Source organism: Mesoplodon densirostris, chromosome 16, assembly GCF_025265405.1.
Source record: "Mesoplodon densirostris isolate mMesDen1 chromosome 16, mMesDen1 primary haplotype, whole genome shotgun sequence".
Lineage (NCBI taxonomy): Eukaryota > Metazoa > Chordata > Mammalia > Artiodactyla > Ziphiidae > Mesoplodon > Mesoplodon densirostris.
The window spans coordinates 17,065,432-17,090,494 of NC_082676.1; the positions used below are offsets into that span (position 1 = coordinate 17,065,432).

Consider the following 25,063-nt stretch of genomic DNA (forward strand, 5'->3'; position numbering starts at 1 on the left):
AAAATTCTAACTATGTGTGGTGATGGGTGTTAACTAGACTTATTGTGGTCATCATTTCACAATATATACAAATATCAAATCATTAGGTTGTACATCCAAAACTAATATCTCAATTAAAAAAAAAAAAAACCTCTGTGAGATGCAGCCAAAGGAGTATTTAGAGGGAGATGACAGCCATAAATGAACATATTAAAAAGAAAGAAGGCTGAAATTAATTAAATCTGAAAATTAAAATTAATCTGTCTCATGAAGTTAGAAAAAGAAAAGTAAAACAAGCTCCAAGAAAATCAAAGAAGGGAAATAAAAAAGAAAAGACAAATAAAATTAATAAGGCTCTGGCCAGACTGATTAAGAATCTTTGGGGGCTTCCCTGGTGGCACAGTGGTTAAGAATCTGCCTGCCAATGCAGGGGACATGGGTTCGAGCTCTGGTCTGGGAGGATCCCACATACCACGGAGCAACTAAGCCGTGTGCCACAACTACTGAGCCTGCGCTCTAGAGCCCGTGAGCCACAACTACTGAGCCCACGTGCCACAACTGCTGAAGCCCGCGCACCTAGAGCCCCTACTCCACAACAAGAGAAACCACCACAGTGAGAAACCCGCGCACCGCAACGAAGAGTAGACCCTGCTCGCCGCAACTGGAGAAAAGCCCGCACGCAGCAACAAAGACCCAATGCAGCCAAAAAAAAAAAAAAATCTTTGGAAAAAAAAAAAGGAATCTTTGGGAGGGGGTAAGGGGAAAGGGAAGATGTTGGTCAAAGGATACAAACTTTCAGTTATAAGATGAATAAATTCTGGGGACCTAATATATAGCATAGTGATTAGAGTTAATAATGCTGTATTATATACTTGAAAGTGGCTAAGAGAGTAGATCTCAAATGTTCTCACCATAAAAAAGAAATGGTAATTATGTAATGTGAACAGGTAATGCTATAGTGGTAACCATTTTGCAATATATGAATATATCAAATCAACATGTTGTATACCTTAAGCTTACACAATGTTGCATGACACTTATATCTCAATAAAGCTGGGGGAAAAAAGAAACAGAGAGAAGGCACACGTAGTAATAGGAGAAATTTTAAAAGGGATATCACTACATATCCTGCAGACTTCAAAAAGATAAAGGGATATTGTGAAGAACTTTAACGTTCTTTTGACGAATTCCCTTCTTAATCTCCCAGTCTTAAGCCCACTACTACACATGAATGAAATTGCTCTCTTGAGTCACCAGGGCCACAATCCAATGATCTTGTCTTATTACTCAACTCTCTTGATCTCCATGTGCTACCAACCACCTGTTCCATCTCAGCATTTCCTTCTTGCTGTACCTTCTTGGCTGTATCTTCCACCTCTTCTACTTCCATTACCGGTTTTTCTTTCTCCCACCCTAACCCTGCTCATTAATGGTGGATCCCTAGAAATCAATATAGTACTTCCCTCCCATCTTCTCTCTGGAAGCTTCTTCAGCATGGTTTCAGTTTTTTCAGTAGAGATAATTCCCAAATTAATGGTTCTAGCCAGACCTTCCACTGGAAGGTCAACAGGAAAGACAAAAAAATGTAAAGAGAAGAACAGAACACCATGGTTCAAGAACAACTGATGGGGGCTTCCCTGGTGGCACAGTGGTTGAGAGTCTGCCTGCCAATGCAGGGGACACGGGTTCGTGCCCCGGTCTGGGAAGATCCCACATGCCACGGAGCGGCTGGGCCCGTGAGCCATGGCTGCTGAGCCTACACGTCCAGAGCCTGTGCTCCACAATGGGAGAGGCCACAACAGTGAGAGGCCAAAATATCGCAAAAAATTAATTAATTAATTAATTAATTTAAAAAAAAAAAAGAACAACTGATGACAAGCAGTCATCAGGATGCCACCATTGGCTGGGTCTTTTCATTTTAAATTGCTACAGATACATCTCTGTATTTACCTACTTCTTAGAGAGCATGGTTAGCCAATTCATAATCAGTTCATTTTAAGACAGAATGCTTAATGAAGAACCTGTTACTTGTGTTCCAAAAGTATAAGGGATCTATGCCCGGGAATACCAAACTCAAGAGGCTGGGCTCCATAATGCTGTGCTCTACTGTTTATCCAGCCCTCAGTTTCTATGGAGTATAAATGGACTCTGTGGGCTTCCCTGGTGGCGCAGGGGTTGAGAGTCCACCTGCCGATGCAGGGGACGCGGGTTCGTGCCCCAGTCCGGGAAGATCCCACATGCCGCAGAGCGGCTGGGCCCGTGAGCCATGGCCGCTGAGCCTGTGCGTTCAGAGCCTGTGCTCCGCAATTGGAGAGGCCACAACAGTGAGAGGCCCGCGTACCGCAAAAAAAAAAAAAGGACTCTTTTCAAAATCTAATGAAAGCCATGGACCACCTCCCCAGGAAAATGAGCAATTCACAGAATTTTGCATGTAAATTTAAGAGGGCACTGCTGCAAGCGGCATACTGATCAATGTCTTGTACTGAATCACACACTTATATTCTCAACTTGTTCCCCAACTGTGCATGGCACTCCTTGTATTTTGATAGGAAATGTGTTTCTTATAACCAATTTGAAAATGGCAAGGATCTGAATAAATATTTCTCCAAAGAGAATATATAAATGGCCAACAAGTATATGAAAAGATGTTCAACATCATTAGCCATCAGGGAAATGCAAATCAAAACCACAAGGAGAGGAACTTCCCTGGTGGTGCAGTGGTAAAGAATCCGCCTGCCAAAGCAGGGGACATGGTTCAAGCCCTGGTCTGGGAAGATCCCACATATCACGGAGCAACTAAGCCCGTGCACTGCAACTACTGAGCCTATGCTCTAGAGCCTGTGAGCCACAACTACTGAGCCCACGTGCCACAACTACTGAAGCCCACGCACCTAGAGCCCGCATTCCGCAACAAAGAGAAGCCACTGCAATGAGAAGCCCACGCACTGCAACGAAGAGTAGCCCCCACTCGCTGCAACTAGAGAAAGCCTGCGTGCAACAACGAAGACCCAACGCAGCCAAAAACAAACAAACAAATAAATAAATAAATTTATTTTTGAAAAAACCACAGAGATACCACTCCATACCCACTAGGATGGCTATAATCAAAAAGACAGTTAATAACAAGGCTTGGGGCCTCCCTGGTGGCGCAGTGGTTGAGAGTCCGCCTGCCGATGCAGGGGATACGGGTTCGTGCCCCGGTCTGGGAGGATCCCATATGCCGCGGAGCGGCTGGGCCCGTGAGCCATGGCCGCTGGGCCTGCGCATCCGGAGCCTGTGCTCCGCAACGGGGGAGGCCACAACAGTGAGAGGCCCGCATACCGCAAAAAGAAAAAATAAAAAATAAATTAAAAAAAAAATAACAAGGCTTGGTGAGAATGTGGATAAACTGGAACGCTTATATGCTGCTGGTGGGTATATAAAATGGTACGGCCACTTTGGAAAACAGTCTAGCAGTTCCTTAAAAGGCTAAACATAGGGTTACCATATGACCCAGCAATTCCACTCCTAGGTATATACCCAAGAGAAATGAACACTTATGTCCAGACAAAACTTGTACACAGATGTTCATATCAGCGTTATTCATAATAGCCCAAAAGTGGAAACAACCCATATATCCATCAATTGATAAATAAAGTGTGATATATCCATACAATAGAATATTGTTCAGCAATAAAAAAGAGATGGAAAAAAAAGGGATGAAGTACTGATACATGCTACAACATGGATAAACCATGAAAACACTGTGCTAAGTGAAAGAAGCCAGTCACAAAGGACCACATGTTATATGATCCCATTTATATGAAATGTCCAGCATAGGCAAATCCATATATACAGAAAATAGACTGGTGGTTGCCTAAGGCTGGATGGGAATTGGTGGTTTGAGGGGAATGTCAATTAATGGGTGCAGGGTTTCTCTTTGGAGTGATGAAAATGTTTTAAAATTGATTGTGATAATGGCTATACAACTCTGTGAATCAACTAAAAACCACTGAATTGTACACTTTAAATGGGTGGACTATATGGTATGTGAATTATATCTCTATAAACCTATTAAAAAGCTGTTTCTTGGGAGTTCCCTGGTGGCCTAGTGGTTAGGATCCCAAGCTTTCACTGCCATGGCCTGGTTCGATCCCTGGTCGGGGAACTGAGATCCCACAAGGTGCGCATCGTGGCAAAAAAAAAAAAAAGCTGTTTCTTGTAAAAATATGTATAAAGCACTAACTGTAAAAAAAATGGATATGTTAGACATCATCAAAATGAAAACTTTCTGTTCCTCAAAAGACATCATTCAGAAGAAAACAAAAAAGCTAGCCAAAGACTGGGAGAAAATATTTGTAATATAATCTGACAAAGGACTTGTATGCAGAATATATAAAGAATTAATAACAATTAATTCAAATAATTAAGACAATAACTCAATTCAAAATGGGTAAAAATATATGTCTAAAGTAACTATAACGAAATAGAACAGGATGCTTGTAGCATTGCTCTGAATCTGAAAAGGCTATAACAAGTTGACCCCAAAGAGTGCCACTGCAGATACTTGACCTGGATATGGGCAGGTGAGAGATGAAATGAGAATATCAGTAACTGTTAAAATTATCAGAATAGCTATTAACGACTATATAAATTATAAAGACTTTTGCAATGGTGTGTTAGAAAATGATGCTTCATTGGACTTCCCTGGTGGTGTAGTGGTTAAGAATCTGCCTGCCAATGTAGGGGACATGGGTTTGAGCCCTGGTCCGGGAAGATCCCACATGCCATGGAACAACTAAGCCCGTGAGCCACAACTACTGAGCCCACATGCCACAACTACTGAAGCCTGCGCACCTAGAGCCCGTGCTCCACAACAAGAGAAGACACAGCAATGAGAAGCCCACGCACCACAACAAAGAGTAGTCCCTGCTCGCCGCAACTAGAGAAAGCCCACAGGCAGCAACAAAGACCCCAAACAGCCAATAAATAAATAAATAAATACATTTAAAAAAAGAAAATGATGCTTCACACAAAACAATTGAAAAGGTGAAGGAGATATATGGGAGATAAGGCTGAGCGTGTGTACGTGAGTTACATGGTTCTAACTCTTAAACTATTGGAACATTCCATCAGGACTAGATACGTCAGGCCTGTAGAACATGAATCCAACAGGGTAGCCATCAAACTGCCAAACAGAATGTAGATAAAGTACAGATTATCCACACACACAGGACATACAAGCAGCCCTGCCACCTCCACCTCTACCTCTATTCTTCTCCCAAAAGATCCCAAAAATGAGTGGAAAAAGATTTTAGCCATAAATGCAAACTTCTGTCTACTGACAAAGTTTCTTCCCTTGAAAAAAGGCGGAAGGGAGAAAATATCCAGAAACCAATGCCACGCTAATGTTCACAGTTGAGATGGTGAAATGTACGAAGCAAAAGATAACTTTAGACTGGTCAACAGGACCCAGCTAAAAAAATGCTGGTTTAAGAATGTATTTCTGGGGAGGGAATTCCCTGGAGATCCAGTGGTTAGGACTCCACGCTCTCACTGCCGACGGCCCAGCTTCGATCCCTGGTCGGGGAACTAAGATCCCACAAGCCACACAGTGCGGACCCCACAAACAAAAAAAGAATGTATTTCCTTAAGAAAGATGGAGCAGTTGAGCCAACGGCAGTTAGACACTAACTCCTTCCTCTAGTTAAGACTTAAGATGCCATAAACCAATGAGAGCTAAGACTTTGGCTTCTGATGTGACAGCCTCGGGCGAGAGAGACAGCGGTGAAAATCTGGTTTGGCTAAGATGGGCAAAATACGGAATAGGCACTATAGTGTTCAGAGCCCTGGACACAGATTGCGCTCCTCTGTATGGCACTGGATCCATCAAGGCAGAATGATGTCCTAGAACTGACCTCGCTCTCTGGTTCTCCCTGGGACAGGAAAGACAGTGAACTCATGCAACTGAGCCATGGTCCAAGGGGAAGCACCAACATACAACTCCTCCATTCATCCACTGAACAAACATTTATTGAGAGGGTACTCCACACCAGCCTCTGGACTAAGGACCAGGGATACAAATGTTTAGTAGAAGAGATTCGGTTTTGAGGGAGGAAGACAGACATTGCTACCCAGTATCTAGGTGATTATAAGTGTGATAAATGTTACTTGCTTCCAGTTGGCTGTTGTAACATGGCAATGTGGAGATGGTAATGGAGAAGACCTGAGGGCCAGAGCTAACTATGAATGATCTTTGTTCCATTTTTCTTAGAACTGAAGGGTCAGAATGGGGGCCCAAATAGCAAGGTCAGACCAATGACCAGTACAGACTTGCTCACACCACCACATGGTGCCATTAAAGGCTGCTCAAGTCTTTGGATATTGTGAGGCCTACTGACAACTGGATAAAAGAGGATAAACAAACACATGATATAACCCCCAAGAACACACATATACTGATGCACAAACCAAAAACACTGTCTCTCTCTCTCTCTCTCATTCTCTCTGTCACACACATGTTAACTCATGGTCATCTGTATATGTACAACACACCATCACAATGGTAACCCACACTCCCAGCCTCACGCTTCCAAAGGTGTACACACACATGAATATAATATATACACAGGCCATCATACCAGGCTGGCTGCTGTTCCACTCCTCACTTTCTGGGGTGCTAGTGGTGGGTTGTCCCTCTGGATCCTTTCCTTCTTCTTGCTTCTCCTGTGGAAGGCAAGCCAGATCCCAGCTTCCTGTCCTCATGGATTGGCGTGAAGCCTTAGCCTCTATTCCTGGCCCCTGCCTAGCTCTCTGGTCACATGGTGTTCTTCCCCAAACAGATGGATATTCTTCTAGGCTACGAGCAGGAACACAGCTCTGGCAGACAGTCCCTTACCACATGGGCAGAGACTCACATTCGCACCCTCCCCCTAGTGACACAGCCTGACTACAATTCTCCTCATTCCCAGGTGGGGAAACTGAGGACACAAATACTTGCCCTGTGCCAATTTTGCCTGCCTAGTGGAACTTTCATGCTCTGTCTTTTCCAGCTTCTCTGCAACTAAAGCCCTGTGCTCCCTGGCCTCTGGCTCAGAGATGGGGCTCCAGTGATGAAGCTTTCCATCTGTCTGCACATCTACTTGGTTACTGATTCATGTCAATGTGACTTAGCCCTGCCACTAGACTGAGATGGGAGCTCTAGAAAAACAGGAGAGCGGTTTATTTATTTCCCTCCACCAAGTACAGGATCTGACTCAGGATGGGACCCCAAAATATGATGAGTGAGTCACTATGTGTCTTCTCTAGCCCAGCCCCACGATCTGGATTAATGGAGGGGATAGTGGAATTGAGGTATAGCCTCTAGCCTCCCCCGACCCTCCCCATGCCCTCTTCCTACCATGGCCTCCGGCTCCGACTCCTCCTCAGATAGGCTCTGATATTCCCTGTGCTTCCTTTTCTTCATGGGTTTGAGGAGCTCAGAAGCGCTGGTGCAGGAGTTGTTCTGGCCTGAAGAGTTCTCCACTATGACTGACCTGAGGGAGGGGCAGCCTGAGGGAAAGAACTACCCACCCTGCACCATCCACACTCTCTCCTAAGCCCTGAACAGGCGTGGGGCTTTGAGGCCCGAAGGCAGAGAAGAGGTGAGTTCCCTCCCCCTTACCGCTCCTGGAACAGCTGGGGGCAGCCATCATTGGAGGCACCAGGATCTGGACCAGCGCCTTGCTGAGGCCCACACGCCTGGCATTGGCAGGTGCCATCATCCTCTGGCGGGTCCTGAGGGTTATCTTCTGGAGGGTCCTGGGGGAGGTCTTCTGCAGGGGGCCAAAAGGGTCTCAGGCCTCCCACCCATCACTTCCACACTCAGGCTCCGCCCACCTCGGAGTTCACGCTTGGCCTCCCCTTTGGTCCCCCCACCTTGGGCTCCCCTACTGGACAGCCCCATCTACTTCCCCTCCCACCCCGCCCCACCGGCCCACAGCCTTCTCCGCCCCAAGACCGACCCGTGGGCGTGGGCACATCTGCTGGCACCCGGGCCACGCCCCCTCGGGCCACGCCCCTGGCCTTGGCTCCTCAGGGAGTTCAGGGCTCCTCCTAATCCCGCAGGGGCCCAGCTTCGGGCCTGGGGCTCCTACCCGGCTGTTGGGGGCCCGCATCTCCACCTCCCGCCAGGGCCTCGCCATCTTCGTACTCGGCCACGCCTTCCCGCCGCAGCTCGGGGCTTGGGGGCTGCTCCGCTCCTACCATGTTCGGCGGTGAGTATTCGCTTATCTGGAACTGGAGTGCGGAGGGTCAGAGGACCACGGCTCCTGTACTGGCCCTTGACCCACCCCTACTCATCATGGTCCCCCTCCAGCCGCCTCACTGCAAGCCACGCCCCCGGAACCCATTCCCCATAAGCCACGCCCCTAGGGCCCCGCAAATGTCTCGTTTGGGGAGGTCTGCACTCCAAGCCACGCCCCCAGAGTCCCTCACTCCAAGTCCCACCCCCAGAATCCTCCCTCTCGTCCAGCTTCCCCACCTTCCGCCTCAGGCCCCGCCTCCGGGCCCGCAGGCCCCGCCCCTCAGCTGCGGCTCGCTGGACCCCCCCCCCAATCCCCACAGATACTGACCCGCAGGCCACTCCTAGAAGGCGGGGCCGCGGCCTCGGTCCACTCCAGGAGCCGCACTGTGCTGGCGCTGGGGCTGGCCGCCGGCCCAGCGCTTAACTGTGGCAGAACGGTGGCGGTGACAGGTACGCTGCCAGCCACTCGCTCCGGGGTGCCCACATGGATCTGCTCCCGCGGAAAGCAGGACACATCCAGGGCACTGCTGGGCAGACCAAGGGTGGCCGAGCTGGCTGCGAACAGATACACGGACAGACGCAACACAGATGAACCTGGTGGCCCTGCCGCAATCCTGCCATGCATGTGTGCAGGCAGGTGAAAAGTATCATCTCCTCCGCAGGACCCACACCTGCTTGGGCAGGTATGTGGGTGCTTCTCTTCCCCAGACCCGTGGCTATGCCCACCTGGAATGATAAAGGCAGCAGCGGGCAGGTGAGAGCCCGAACCTGGGCTGTCTCTGGCCACCAGGTGCACGCTGACCTCCCCTGTGGAGGGCCCCTTCAGTGTCCTCAGCATCTCTATTTCAGCATGGCCCTCCATCCTGGTAGGCCTACAAAAGGAACACAGCCCCCAAGGCGATCAGGGAGGTAAGAGGCCTCCTTGAGGAGGAGCCGCCCACCCACAGAGAAAAGCCTCAGTGCTGAGGGGAGTAGGGTGTTTTAGGAGCCCAGCATCAAGTTTGGCTCCTGGCTCTATCCAGGTCACTCAGGTGAGGGCTCTGGCCAGGCCCTGCACCTCCCCCAGTCTCTGTAAGACGGGCATGTGTGAGGATGCTTTACAGACTGATGTGCACACTCCAGGGAGTCTCAGGCAGTGTGTTTCAGGCCAAGGTTCTGTCTGGCCAGCTGTCTCAGCCAGCTGTCTCATGGCACAGCCCAGGCCAAGTCCAAACTCCCCTCTTTCTCACCCCCCACCTCCATCCCCAATAGAATCACTCCCTTCTCCCTCTGGGGATTCAGAGCCTTCAAGTACCAGATTCTCCTTCACTCATATACGTTCATTCTCCTGGGAGATGATCTTTCCTGATCGTGTTCTTTTATGCCCCCTGTCCACCACTCCCTCCAATCCCAAGCACAGAGTAGGCACTCAAACATCTGCTTAAGAAATGTATGCATCTGAAGAGCAAAGAGGTAGTGTATGAGAACGCAGGCAGTGCATGATTTTGCTTTAATAAAGCCAGGGCAGTAGAGACATTTAATTAAGAGTTAGTTGAACAGGTAAGTTTATAAGAAAGAAGACCTAGTGACATAACAATGTGCTTAATACCTATCATTTACTTAACTCCTAAAATGTGTCGGCCACTGTCCTAGATGCCCTCCCAGCACTGTCCAGTAGAGTTTTCTGTGATGATGGAAATGTCCTATACCTATACTGTCCAACACAGTAGCCACTAGCCACATGAGGCTACTCAGCACTTGAAATGGAGCTCATATGTCTGAGGAGCTGAATTTTAAATTTCGTTTAACTGTACTTAATTTTAAGTAGCTACCAGGGCTGGCCATAGCTATTGTTTAGCACAGAACAACTTTATACATTTTCTTTTTTTTTTTTTTTTTTTTTCCTTTTTTGCGTTATGTGGGCCCCTCACTGTTGTGGCCTCTCCCGTTGCGGAGCACAGGCTCCGGACGCACAGGCCCAGCGGCCATGGCTCACGGGCCCAGCCGCTCCGCGGCATATGGGATCCTCCCAGACCGGGGCACGAACCCGTATCCCCTGCATCGGCAGGCGGACTCTCAACCACTGCGCCACCAGGGAGGCCCCATTTTCTTTTTTTTTTTTTTTTTTTTTGGCTGCGCAGCACGTGGGATCTTAGTTCCCCAACCAGGGTTCGAACCCGCACCCCCTGCAGTGGAAGCAAGAAGTCTTAACCACTGGACCACCAGGGAAGTCCCTACATATTCTATTAGCCTGTCACCTCCACCTCCAAAACACATCTCAGAGTCTGACCACTTCCCCCATCTCCATCACCACCATGCTAGTCCCAACCACCATCAGCTCTCCTTGGACTTCTGAAATTGCCTCCTAATTCATCTCCCTGCTTCCTCTCCAGCCCCTGCTACAGTCTATTCTCCACTAAGAGCCATCTTTAACAATGTAAACCAAATCACATAATTTCCCTATCCAAAATTCCCCAAGGGCTCTTGGCTGCCCTTAGAATAAAATCGAAGTGCTTTACAGTGTAGAATCCAACCTCTGCCTTCCTCTCTGACTTCATCCTCCACCACCCTTCACCTTGTTCTCTACCCTTGATAGATTCTGGTTTCCTTCTATTGCTTGACAAACGTTCGCACCTCAGAGCCTTTGCCCTTGCTGTTCCTTCCACCTGGAATGCTCTCCCCCAAGCTCTATGTTTGGCCGCCTCCTTCCCCTTCAGCAGGCCTCGGCTCAGCGGTCAGGTCCCCAGAAGAGGTCTTTCCTGATTACTCAGTTTAAAGCACCACACCCATCACCCTATCTCTTATCTCATAACTGTGTTGATTTCCTTTATGTCCATCACTATAATCAATAATGATCTTCATTTATTTATTTGTGTTTGATCAGTCATCCCCACATAAATGTAAGTTCCACAAGGGCAGAGACTTTATCTGTCTTGTCCATTGCTATATCCCTAGCACTTAGAATAGTCCCTGGCACACAGTATGTACTGTGTTGGATTTCAGTAATTTGAACTTGTTAATAAAAAGCAGTATAGGGGGGCTTCCCTGGTGGTGCAGTGGTTAAGAATCCACCTGCCAGTGCAGGGGACACGGGTTCAAGCCCTGGTCTGGGAAGATCCTACATACCGTGGAGCAACTAAGCCCATGCGCCACAACTACTGAGCCTGTGCTCTAGAGCCCACGTGTCATGACTACTGAAGTCGGTACGCGTACAGCCCGTGCTCCGCAGCAAGAGAAGCCACTACAATGAAAGGCCTGAGCACCACAACGGAGAGTAGCCCCCGCTCACCACAACTAGAGAAAGCCCGTGTGCAGCAACGAAGACCCAATGCAGCCAAAAATAAATAAATAAATAAATTTATTAAAGAAAAAAAAAACAGTCTAGGGAATTCCCTGGTGGTCCAGTGGTTAGGACTCCATGCTTCCACTGCTGGGGGCCGTGTTCAGTCCCTGGTCGGGGAACAAAGATCCCACAAGCTGGCGGTGCAGCCAAAAAAAAAGGAAAAAGGTGTGTATGAGTAAGTGATACTTGGTTTCTTTAAGGTGTTAAAGCAATGGCTGTTGACAATGGTTTTGACAATGACAATGTTAAGGTGTTGACAATGGCTTTTGGCATACAGCTTAAAGGAAAGAACATAGATGTAGGCTTAAGACACACAAGTCAGTTTGAATCTCAACTCCCCCTTAATACCTGTGATTCTGAGTAAGTAGCTTACCTTCCCTGAGCCTCAGTTTCCTCATGTGTAAAATGAAGGGGGTAATGGTATCTATCTTGAAGGGCTCTGATGAAGATTAAATGGAAAAAATATGTAAAGTCTTGATACCGGCAGGCCTTCAATAAATACCAGTTCACTCCCTTTTAACAGAAATTTTGAGGAGCTTGGTAGCTCCAGTAACAAATAAGCTGCTTGCTGGCAAAATCAGCTTGCAATGGTTGCTATCTTTCCCACCTTTCATTCCTCCCTCCTGCTGTTCTTGAGCACTGATTTATCTTCCAGCTTTTCCTCCCTAAAATACAGAGTAGGTCCTATATAGTAGATAGAGAGTGTATATTCAGGTAGGCAAAGGCTTAGACATATAACCTGATTAATTAAGGCAACAGTCAAACCAAGGTTTGTTCTCCCCGCTTCCCCCGCTTCAAAAAAATGTTAAAATATAATAGCATTCCCTGAATTTCAATTCCAATTATTTTGCTTTGCACAGCTGACATAGTTGTACCATTTCAAGTTCTTTTAAATAGAGTTAACCATTTTATTCAAAACATTGGCAGTCTTTAGGAGTGAATATGGTTACTCCTGAAAGAATTCCATTCCGTCTGAAAGCCTATCATATATTTCAGGTCTATGAAGGGAGGGTGGTTGAGAGAGTTGCCCTTCTGTTCAGGTTTCTGCCTTTTTTTCAGCAGACATTGGAGGGCCAACTAGGTATCAGCATCCTTCTGTGCCCTGCGAATAGTCTCAAACAAGAGAGTGCTCTCATGAAGCCTACATTCTAGAAATAAGGGATAAAGTTAAGGCTGGAGTTATAATTTAAAAACCATCCTGTACAGACGGGAGGAAAAAATTATAGAACCCAGTATAAAGAAAAAGATGGGAGCCTTGGAGCTCACCAAAATTTATAGGTTGGAAAGAGGAAGAAGATCTAGCCAAAGAGACTGAGAAGGAGCTGGCAATGACATCAAAGCACAACCAGAAGCATCTGGGCTCCTGGAGGGATTTCTGGAAGAAAGTTTTCTAGAAAGTGGGACTGCTCAGTGGTGTTCAATGCCACTGACAGATCAAGTCAGATGAGAGCTGAGCGTTGACCATTTTAGCAATAAAGAAATCACCAGAAATCTTGACAAGTGCCATTTCAGAGGAGCTGTGGGCACAAAAACTTGATCAGAGTGGGTTCTAGAGAGATATCATTGATTAGTTCAATATTTATTGAGCATCTACTATGTGCCAGGCACTGTTCTAGGCAATGCAGACTTGTAATGAACAAAACAGACAAAAACCTCCATTATGGAGTCTGCATTCTAGTGGGGAAACTGACAGAAAGAATTGGTCCTTGTAGGGGGATGGGAGAAAAGGTAGCGGAAACAACAGGACTAACAACTCTTTCAAGGAGTTGTGATGGGAAGGAGAACATGGATGTGGGGGATGGTATTTGGAGAGTGATGAGTTCTCAGGCAAGGGGGAGTTTGTTTTGTTTTTTTGTTTTTTAAATAGAAGATGCTACAGCATGTTTGTAGTTGATGAAAATGACCCTATAAAGGAAGAAACTGACAGAGCAGGGGAAAAAGAATAATTCTAGAAGACAAGTCCTTGACAGTGCAGGAGGGGAGAGGATCTAGGGCATCTGTGATGTTTGGGACCCGTCGCATGTGGCTGTGGGCTCCTGGCTAGCAGCACCAACTGTGTGTGTTTTTCCCCAGCTGGACCATTAACTTCTCTGAGACCTGGAACTACCTTCTCTGTGATTTGAATTCACTTCTCCTCTACCACTACCAGCCCCCAAATTTGCAGCTCACACAGAATTTTCATAAGCTTTGTCCCTCTAGGTCCACACAGCAACACAACCAGTCTGACACGGCTCCCAGGCCTGAGCCAGATGCCAGGAATCCATCCACTCCCTGCTGCAGCTTGGTCACAGATTCAGAACCCCACTTCTGTGGCCTTCTATGTGCACATGCTGATCCTTCTGCTTGGTACCTTAGCAGATCCCATATGTCTGGAAAATTCCTGATCATCCTTCAAGATCCAGCTTGATACCTCTTCTGTGAAAGGTCCAGAATCCACCCCCCAAAACAAAGTTCATCGCTCCCTCTACTGTTCTCCACTACACCACAATCTAACTATACATTAACTTGTGTCTTCCCCGGGACAGAACAAAGCACCAAAGAGCCTGATCCAGAGCCTGCACCCACACATAGTCAGTGAATGAATGAATGAGAGATGCGAGTAAAGAGTGATCAATAACATAAGAAGAAACACATATTTCTGAAATCCATAAATGGCTTAGCCATTCTTGCCTTAGGGGCTAGAAGACTATTTCCTCCTGTGTCTCTCAGAGCCTGGAAGAGGAGGGGATAGAGTGGGAGGCCCGGGCTACTGCGAAGGTTGTCACTGGCAGCCCTCAGCTGTCAGCTCCTCTCTGAACTGCCCTCAGCCAGGGGAAGCAAGTGCCCTCTCCGGGAAGCAGCCATCTGCCCACTAGTTGATACAGGGTATGAAGGCCCCGCCCCCTTGGCTCAATTTGGGACATCTCTGCAGGGCCTTCTTCCCTCCAGAACTTCCCTTGGGACAGGCGGAGCCCTCTGTTCAGACTACATCAGCAGTTCAACTTCTTCCTCCGCCCAACCAACCTGCTGTCTTCACTCCCCTACAGGTGATGTTCCCAAGGGCACCCCGATAAACCTACACTCAAACCTCCCTCTCAGAGTCTGTTTCCAGGGAACCCGACCTAAAACAACCATTGGATTCCCAACCCAGATTAGTGTCTAGAACATAGCAGATGTTCAATAAATATTTATTGAGTGAATGTGTCCGTGTTTATTTTCTCTTGGACTGTCTGCCAAGGCATCCCACACCCCTTGCCCGTCAAGACCTCACATACAACAGACCCTCAATAAATGCCCTCGCTCTAGGTGTTGGGGGTGGCGAGCTACCGCTCCAGACAGATACCCCCAACACACACTCTGAGCCCCAGCGAGCCTGAGCGCCGCAGACTTGGGCCCTCGGCCCCGCCCCCCCGCTGCAGCTGCGGCCAGAACTCGGGAGGATGGATGCGGGCTCCAGGGTACCCGCCTTCAGGGACTAGTGTAGACGGCGGCGGGCGTGGCAGTCACTGACCAGTCAGCCCAGCAGAACGGTTACTTTTTAAAACGCCAAAATGGCGGAATTCTTTTTCTTCTTTCCCTTTATGGCAAAATAATAATAATAATTCAATTTTCCGTTATAAAAATTGGAAATTAACGGTAGGAAAGAGAAAGTTTGCCAAATGACCCATTTCAAGAAAACCAAAGCCCCTCCCTCTACACCCTCTCTTCTATTAATGAACAACTTTTAATTGACTGCATTTCTCTAAAAACCAAGCCGCCTCCCTCCCCACCCTCCCGATCGCCGCCAGCAGCAGCACAGCGGACGCGCTCGCCTTGCCCTCGAGCCCCGCACCCGTCCAGACCCCCTTGCACTCAGGCTCCCCGAACCTCCTCCTGGGCCCCTGCACCCCGCCGGAGGCGCTCTGGAGGAGCAACGCCCCGCGGCCGCAGACCCTAGCGCTCGCTTTGCCGGGCGGGGCCGGGCGGCGCGGCGCCCCGCACCCGGGGTCCCTACCTGCAAGGCCCGCGTGCGGCCGCCCAGCGCCGAGCTGCGGTCCGAGCCCCGCGCGGCGCGCGCCTGCGCGCTCAGGGGGGCGGGCCCGCCTCCCCGCAGGACGCGGAGCGCAAACCGCGCGCGGAGCCCGTTTTGGGGACGCCGGCCGGGGGCCCTCCTGCCAGGCCCCGACTGCGTGGGCCTAATGACCCCTAGCCCCGGGGTCGGATTGCTGCGCGGGCGGGGCGGGTCGAGATTCTCCCTGTCCCCCACCCCCTGCCTCACAGCTAGCAGCCCGCAGCGGGGCGCGGGGACCACGGCGCCGGAAGAGAGAGTCTGGTGGGCCCCTGAACTGAGTGGTCAGTGACAAGACCAGGCTGCACTCCCGTACGCACCCCGGCCGGGTTGCTGCGCTATCCAACGCCTTCCCACGGCGCCTGCTCCTCACCTGAGGAAGGAGAGCCAAGGAACGTCAGAAAACCGTCTCAGGGCGGGCGAAGGGCCATGCGACCAGAAGAAAGGAGCCCCCCGCGAGGTGCGGGTTCCGATCCTGGCCCGATGGCCTAAAGGGCAGCATCAGCCGCACCTGCGTTTGGATGACCACATTGCCATTGGCTGCTGCTGTGACCTGGGGCATATCACTTTATCCTCCTGGTCCTCCATTTCTCCATTTATAAAGACTATAACCTACTTCATGGCGTAGGGTTTTTGTTTTGGGGTTGTTTGTGTTTTATTTTGAATAATGGGTTCCCGTGGTGGTGCTGCCTTGGGTTCCCGTGGTGGTGCTGCCTTATGCAAATCATTGCCTGTCTGGGCTTCGATTTTCTTGGTTGATCTAACTAGTCAAATCTCCGTTACTGGTTCTTGTAGCACAAAATGCCTCTAAACGTACTGCAGCTGTAACTTCACATAGATTTGTGTTATTGGAGAGGTTAAGAGACTGCAAGCTCCGAGAGGGAAGGAAACACACTAGTTTGTGTATCCCCAGCACCTAGCACAGGGCTGGACACTTGAGTGGGTGCTCAATAAACGTTTGTTGACTAATGATGTACTGCATGCAGATGAAAACAGGGCAACTCTTGGTACAGTCGAGTTGTGCCCCACACCCACATTAGTGATTTAATCTAACCTCTTATTTTACAGAAAAGGATATTGAGGTCTATCTGGCCTAAGGTCATGGCCACAGGTCAGACCTCCAGGCTCCTGATTTCCAGTGCAGATGAGAAAAGAGTTCCTAATTAACTGTAGGCAAATTCCCCTAATTGTTGTGATCGTCAGGTTTAAATTTATGCAGACTTTATTCTGGTTGCCACACCAACGCATTACATGTGTCCCTCCTCGCTGCAGTGTCGATTTTTAATCACAACTCGTATTATTGGGAACAGGATTACATCAGTTGAGGATGCTGGTTGCCATAACAATGGAAGTCTCTTTATACACACCAACATACACACCATCCACTCATTTTTCTCTCATTTCTACCCAGACTCTGCTTGTTCTAGATTCCAAAAGGTTTATTTTAGGTATTCAGAAGATTAAAAGAAAGTGACTGAACTACACAAACACATAACTCCTCAATAAGGAATGCGTCTTTTAGACTAGTGGAGTCTGAGCTAGTGGGACTCAGGAATAAACGATGAATGCGGGTGTGAGTTGCCGATATATTGTTTTTTTCTGCTCGTTAACAGTATTTTGGTGGTCTTGATACCTTTGGTGGGCCTGCGTTCCTCCACACCTTCAGGGATGGAGAGCTCCTCCCAAGTGGATGTGTTTGGGGAAGGTTCTCCCTCTAATATAGCCAGAGTTTGCTCTGCTGGTCCAATCTGCCCTCAGGAGAAAGTGATCAAGTCCAATTCTTCCCTCAAGAGACAGCCCCCTCTTCTACAATAGCCCCCAGTGTCTTCTCCAAGTTAACCCCCTACCCAAGAGTGGACCCAAAACTTTTTGAAATGTTGATGAATAGAAGCACAGAGAAAACTGTTGTTTGTGAGCAGCCCACACCTTTCTGTTCCTACAGGAGATTTTAAATTCAGCATTGGGGCAGTCCATGTATTTTACGAAAATCATCAGGATGTGCCCTTTTGTAAGTGGGAAAACACTTCTGGTTTCAGCGGTATGGCACATTTTGCTAATAGGGAGCATTCTGTAGCACAGACACCCCAAAATCCTGGATAAAATATTACAAGGAAGGAAGGAAGGAAGCAGGCAAGCCAAGAAGGAAGGAGAGTAAATTCATGGCTGAACTTGAAAGAAGGGGAAGTCAGCAGGAGTCAGAAACAAAGATGGAAACAGAGCAACCAGGGGGTGGCCTGATGTCTCTCTTGTTCTGGAGGTGGTTGTTGGATAGGGATTTGGATTTCATCACACACAGAATGATGGAAGATGGGATCTTGGGTCCATGTGGTACTGGGAGTTGAAACTGAATCCCCTGTATAAAGACTGGATACCCCTGACCTGGGGGGTCCCACGGTGGAAAAGGCAGGGGAGGTGCAAGTTTCCAAATATGATTAGCTTCAGGTCCTGCTTTCCCCCTGGACATAGGTGTATGGGTGTATGTTTTCCAAAGCATCAGAAGCTGACAAAATTTATATTTGGCTTTGGGAATTGAAGCTTATATTTGCAACCACTAGGTAAATTTGTCTCCGTGGGGGCCAGAGCCTCGGCTATTTCTGTTACCCCAACCCTGCTAAATATCTGAATCTTGTTCTCAACATACTGATAGAATTCATTTCTCATGATGCTACTGAAAAACCCAATGGGTGGGCTTCCCTGGTGGCGCAGTGGTTAAGAATCTGCCTGCCAATGCAGGGGACATGGTTTTGAGCCCTGGTCCACGAAGATCTCACATGCCATGGAGCAACTAAGCCCGTGCACCACAACTACTGAGCCTGTGCTCTAGAGCCCACGAGCCACAACTACTGAGCCTGCGCACCACAACTACTGAAGCCTGTGCACCTAGAGCCCATGCTCCGCAACAAGAGAAGCCACTGTAATGAGAAGCCTGAGCACCACAACGAAGAGTAGTCCCTGCTCGCTGCAACTAGAGAAAGCCCGCGTGCAGCAACAAAGACCCAACGCAGCCAAAAAAATAAAATAAATTTAAAAAAACATTAAAAAAAAAACCAATGGGAAAAAAATCACTGGATTAAGCTTTTTTTTTTTTTTTTTTTTTTTAAACTTTTTGGTTGTGTTGGGTCTTCATTGCTGCGTACGGGCTTTCTCTAGTTGCGACGAGCAGGGGCTACGCTTTTGTTGTGGTGAGCTGGCTTCTCATTGTGGTGGCTTCTCTTGTTGCACAGCACGGGATCTAGGCACGTGGGCTTCAGTAGTTGCAGCACACAGACTCAGTAGTTGTGGTGCACTGGTTCAGCTGTTGTGGCTCACAGGCTCTAGAGCACAGGCTCAGTAGTTGTGGCACATGGGCTTAGTTGCTCCACGGCATGTGGGATCTTCCTGGACCAGGGCTCGAACCCGTGTCCCCTGCATTGGCAGGTGGATTCTTAACCACTGCACCACCAGGGAAGTCCTTACTAGTTTTTAATTGGTGCTGGACAAATGACCACAAAGTTAGTGGCTTATAACAATACAAATTAATTATCTTGTAGTTCTGGAGGTCAGAAATCCAAAATGGTGGTGCTGAACTCTTTTATCTTTTGCTTGTCCCTAGAACTCTTTCTCTCTCCTTCAAATTTAAATGATAGACGTGCTGGGTAGAGTATTCTTGGTTGTAGGTTTTTTTCTTTTCATCACTTTAAATATATCACACCACTCCCTCCTGACCTGCAGCTTCTGCTGAAAAGTCAGCTGATAGCCTTACGGGTGTTCCATTCTACTTCCCTTGCTACTTTTAAGATTCTCTCTTTGCCATTTTAATTACAATGTGTTTTGGTGTGAACCTCTTGGATTGATCTTGTTTGGGATTATCTTTGCTTCCTAGACCTGGATGTCCGTGTCCTTTCCCAGATTAGGGTAGTTTTCAACTGCTATTTCTTCAAACACATTCTCTGCCCCTTTCTCTTCTTCTCAGACTTAGTACATCTGATGTTGACCCAGAGGTCTCTCGAACTATCGTCACTTTTAAAAATTCTTTTTTTCTGTTCAGCTTGGATTTCCACTACTGTCTTCCAATTCACTGATCTGTTCCTCCATATCATCTAATCTACTGTTGATTCTTTCTAGTGTATTTTTATTATTGCATTCCTCAGCTCTGTTTGGTTCTTCTTTATATTTTCTAACTCTGTTAAACTCCTCCCAGTGTTCATCCATTCTTCTGCTGAGTTGGTTGAGCATCTCTATGATCATTACCTTGAATTCTTTATTGGGTAGATTGCTTACCTCCACTTTGCTTAGCTCTTCTTCTGGAGTTTTGTCTTGTTCGTTTGGAACATATTCCTGTGTCTCCTTATTTTACCTAAATCTCTATTTTTATTTCTTTGTATTAGGTAGATCAGTTACATTTCCCTTTCTTGGAGAAGTGGCCTTATTAGATGTCCTATGGGGCCCAGCAGCACACTCCCCTCTGGTCACCAGTGCTATATGCTCTAGGGGTGCCCCCATGTGAGCTCTGTGGCCCTTCTGTTGTGGCAGAACTGATTACTGTGGGTGCAGTGGTAGGTGAGGCTGACCCCTGGGCCACAGTTGGCTGTGGGGCTGGGATGTTCTGGGACTGATGCTGGCCTGCTGGTTGGTGGGTTAGCACCGGGCACTAATAGGCCACAGGGAGGACTCCAAAATGGCGCTTGCCAGCACCAGTGACCTCATGGTAGAACGAGCTCCCCAAAATGGCTGCCACCCATTTCTGTATGCCCCGGGGGGAGTCCCTTGCCTCCTGCCTCTCTGGGAAGCTCTCCAAGGTCAGCAAGTGGGTCTGACTCAGGCTCCTGGGAGAAATGCCTGACTGCAGGTTTGGGACTAGATATATGAGCCTGGAAATCTTATACCAGAATGCAAAAAAACTGCTAAGATTATTAGGGTTGTTTCAAAAGAACTCAGGAAGCAACTTAAATTGACTCCCACTGATCAAAGATAGAATAAAGCAACATCAAAAAGAACTGCAGTGGGTTGAAAAAAAAATTTTAATATCAAGGGTTCATGGATTAACGGATCTTGACAAAGATCCTGACAAAGATCAATGGCTGCCAATATGAACAACAAGAGATGAATCAGAATCTTATAAAAAGCCTCCAGAATAATGGGTCTCAAATTTGAGCGTGCCTCAGACTCACCTGGAAGGCTTGTTAAAACACCTGTGGCTGGGCTCCACCTACATACAGTTTGATTCAGTGAGTCTGGGGTGGGGCTTGAGAAATTCCATTTCTAACAAGTTCCCAGGTCATGCTGATGCTACTGATTCAGGAACCACACTTCCAGAACCACTGCTCTAGGTTTATTCACAGGGAATGCAGGGGACAGAATATGCTAAAGGATGCCACGAGAATGCAATCAGTGAAATCAAGACCAGGAAACTACTCAACAGTGACCTTTAAGAAATACACTGCAAAAACAAAAAACAAAAAAACTCCAAATACATTGCAAGGAAAAAAACCTGGAGGACCCTATAGATAAATGGGACTTAAGATGTCTTTTTAGAGGTACATATTGAACCATCTTCAGCTGAAATGTCTAGGATTTTCTTCAAAAGTATCTATAGGGGCTTCCCTGGTGGCACAGTTGTTGAGAGTCCGCCTGCAGATGTGGGGGACACGGGTTCACGCCCCCGTCCGGGGGGATCCCACATGCCACGGAGCAGCTGGGCCCATGACCCATGGCCACTGGGCCTGCGCCTCCGGAGCCTGTGCTCCGCAGTGGGAGAGGCCACAACAGTGAGAGGCCCGCGTACAGCAAAAAAAAAAAAAAAAAAAGTAGCTATAAAGTGGATAGGCATATAGATAGTTAAAGCTGGATGAGTGCACAGGAGGTCCATCACACTATTCTCTAGCCGGTGTTTGAACTTTTGCATAAAAGTAGCAGCACTATATTTAAATAGTACACGCAAGGCTGTTCGTGAATGACTGGAAAGGGGTAGTGACATTTCTAATACTTGGGCACCATATTCAGCAACTCTGCTTTACCTTTTTCTCACCTGGCTAGAACAACATTAAGGTTTGACTATTCTAACCATGGAAATTTTTATTTTATCTTTGGCTGCAGTGCGGGATCTCAGTTCCCCGACCAGGGATCGAACCCGAGCCCTTGGCAGTAAAAGCACAGAGTCCTTAACCACTGGACCGCCAGGGAGTCCCCTGGAATGGTTTACAACCACGCAGCTACTATTTCACAAGTGGCTATGCCAGCTGCTCTGATGATCACACTCAATGCCTACAATGTGGGAAGACACTGTTTCATAGCTGAGGACAATTTTCTATTGCATATTCCTCTCATCTATGTAAAAGTTACCTCCAGCTCCCTTTCGGCCCTTGGCCAGGGGAACCACTGTCCTCGTTTCCACAATAACGGAGTACAAATTGATGCCATCAAAGCTCTCCCTTCAGCAACTTTGTCCGTCTCCAAAAGGATTCCTTCCCCTCCTAAAACCCAAACACCCCTTCTTTAGATCTGACCTTTAAAACAGTCTACCCCCCACAGAAAACGCCCCCTGACAGAATGCCAATGAACAAAACTTAGAAAATCAACAAATGTTAATAGTGGGTGACAGTTTGATAGGAAGTGGGTATTTAATAGGCTCTAGTTATCTCCCACAAATTATTGACTCTAAAGGGAAAAAGCAACTTCATAAGTGATTCAGATTATTATCACAATGTGCCACTAGATATAATGCACTGAGGACAGTCTCATTCTTGTGATATTTCTGCCAAAAATGCAATCATGAGGAGACACCAGACAAACCCAAATTGAGAAAACTTCTACAAAATAACCACCCTTTACTCTTCGAAAATGGCAAGGTCAAGAAAGGCCAAGGACCTGTTCCAGTTTAAAAGAGACTAAATAAAATCATGACAACTAATTGCAGCAAATGATCCTGGGCCAATTGAAAAAAAAGTACAAAGGATGTTATTAGACAACTGACAAAATATAAATACTGTGGATGAGACAAGATTATATCAAAGCTATTTTCCTGGTTTTGATAGGCAGACATTATAGTTATATGAGAATGTCCCTGGAAATACACAAAATTTTAGGGATAAAACAGAAAGATGCAACTTACCTTTCAGAGGGTTTAGGAAAAAACAGCATAAATGAAACAAAATATTATTGGTGAATGGCAAAGGGTATGTATTTTTTGTACTATACTGCAAGTTTTTCCTAATTTTGAAATTTTATCAGAATAACTATAAAAGAAGCCTGCTCATTCATGCCTCTTCAATGGTTTTCACTAAGAGGAATTGAGTATCTTAAATAGATATTGACACTTTAGGGCTGTTAAGAACTGAACCAGGATTTAAATCCTGCCTCTGTTAACAACTTCCCATACAAATACCATACCTTTCTCAGTAATGATCTCAAAAATGGGTGCAAGTTTCTGGACATTAACAATAAATAATATAAATTACACATGAGAGTTTCTTAGTAGAAGGTATAATACTTAAATATCACTTGACTTTGTAAAATTCAGATGAGCTATGATCAAACTACCTGGGAAACATTAATTTTACCAGGTTAGCATCTCCAGAAAGATGCATAAGAAACTAGTAATCCTGGCTTCCTCCAAGGGGTCAAGGATGGAATTTTGTTTATTAACTTTTTGTGTTTACCTTCTGATTTTTGAACCATGATTCCTTTCTATTCACTTTATCACTTTATTAAGTACTATGCTGGGGGCCCATCTGTGAAGTTGTTATAAGAGCCAGGCAAATCTAAACAAGCTATTTAGGATCTAGAAGACCAATTACACAACTGCAGGTACACATCCTTTTAGTGAATGGAAGCATACATGGTGTCAGGGACACAAAGATGTATCTTGTTCAAGATGTGGTTGCTGCCTCAAAAAGCTCAATATTTTGGGACTTCCCCGGCGGTCCAGTGGTTAGGACACCTTGTTTTCACGCTGAGGCTGCGGGTTCGATCCGTTTGGGAAACTGAGATCCCACAAGCCGCACAGCTTGGCCAAAAAAAAAAAATGCAAGTCGCAGAACACACTCATGGGATGAATAGCTTACTGAAGCACATAGGAATTACGACTGGAGAAGTCTGGGCAAATACAGTGTGTTAGAAGCAGCTACCTTAGTAAGTGGACTCTAAAAGAGTGATACTTCATATTCCAAGTACATACTACTTTTGTAATTAAAAATTAAATCAGGAACTTAAAACATTCCACAAGGTTTGTGTACAACCACAAAAACTGGATGAAGTGTAGAAAACAATGCTTTCTGAAAGCAAGGTAAATAATAAAAGTGAAATTAGGTGGGAAAAGATGACTGAGCTCCTTAGTTTATATGAGTAATTGTCACAGAAAATGTTCAAACTGCTACAAGATAACAATGGGTAAATTCTGTGTGAAAACTAAAGCAGGGCAATAGGAGAAACTTAGCATGTTTAGACCTTCGTAACAGCACAGTTACTTATTATGGTATTGTTCTAAGTACTTCTTACATATTAACCTTTCATCTTCACCACCCATGAGGGGTTATCCCTACCACTTTGCGGATGACACTGAAGCACGAATGTTAAGTACCTGCCCCAGTTAAGCCATCTACTATGTTGATCCTAACCTAATGTTTCTGAGGAGCTAAAAACAAGACCTTTCCTCATACTCAAATCAGGAATGAAACTTGCCAACGGCAACTCCAATTCAAAAAACCATCTGCCAAATATTTGGCGCTAAGTGGGAATACACAATAAACTCAAAACAAGCCTTTCCCTCAGTGAACATTTTATTGAAGCAATAAAGCACAAAGCAGGTTAACAAAGTGGGAGAAAGAAGATACCAAGATAAAAGATGGTAACAACACAGGAGTGGAACGTTAAGTCACAGGAGCAGGAAGGACTGGAACTGGCCATAAAGGCACTATGGCATGTCCACACGCTATCACATAAAAGAAAGGGGGATCCAGTTATCATTCACTTCTAGTTTGCTCTCCACCAGGTTAATACTCCATCTAGCCACAGATGAACATGTGGCAAGTTGTAGAGACTCAGATTCTACTTCAAAGTTAGCAAGGAACTAAACATTTCACTGGTCAAGTGGGCCAGTGTTATAAATACAGTGGTTGAGCACGTCCAATGATGTAGGTCCACAGGTGTGGGATAGGAACCAGAATTTTAATAAGTTGGCCTTTGCTGCTAAATTCTTATGGGTGCAGACATTTACCTATACAATTACCCACGGCGGGGGGGGGGGGAGCTAACAATGCAAACAAACCTGCCTATTACCATGCGATGGAATATCAACACAAGAAAGCCCAGTTGAAGGATGCTACATACTTTTAGAAAGCCTAATATCACATTGTAGTACTCCCCTCATTCATTTTAACAGGCTGTGGTTTTAAAAGCTTTTGTTCTTTCGCTGAAAACAAGAGAACTTTGGTCAAGGCCAATTCTTAAAAGTAACTTGTCCTTAAATGTAATTTGAAAGGCAGTGGAGTCTTGC

General features: G+C 46.7%; 1 protein-coding gene across 10 annotated transcripts in view; it reads right to left on the bottom strand.

Moving 5' to 3' along the window:
- L3MBTL1 (L3MBTL histone methyl-lysine binding protein 1) overlaps positions 1–15,563 on the bottom strand; it is a 39,484-nt gene extending 23,921 nt beyond the window's left edge. For 6 of the 10 annotated variants that reach the window (XM_060077893.1, XM_060077895.1, XM_060077894.1 and 3 more), the window contains exons 1-7: positions 15,538–15,563; positions 8,969–9,114; positions 8,571–8,797; positions 8,094–8,235; positions 7,622–7,772; positions 7,358–7,493; positions 6,600–6,684 (exon numbers count right to left, since the gene is read on the bottom strand). In XM_060077893.1, the coding sequence (XP_059933876.1) occupies positions 6,600–6,684; positions 7,358–7,493; positions 7,622–7,772; positions 8,094–8,235; positions 8,571–8,797; positions 8,969–9,104 (877 nt within the window). In that variant the 5' untranslated portion in view covers positions 9,105–9,114; positions 15,538–15,563. Of the gene's footprint in view, positions 1–6,599; positions 6,685–7,357; positions 7,494–7,621; positions 7,773–8,093; positions 8,309–8,570; positions 8,798–8,968; positions 9,115–11,937; positions 11,978–15,537 lie in introns of those variants that run through there. The other 4 variants (XM_060077899.1, XM_060077898.1, XM_060077892.1 and 1 more) reach the window with 3 other exon arrangements.
- Positions 15,564–25,063: the final 9,500 nt, after the last annotated feature.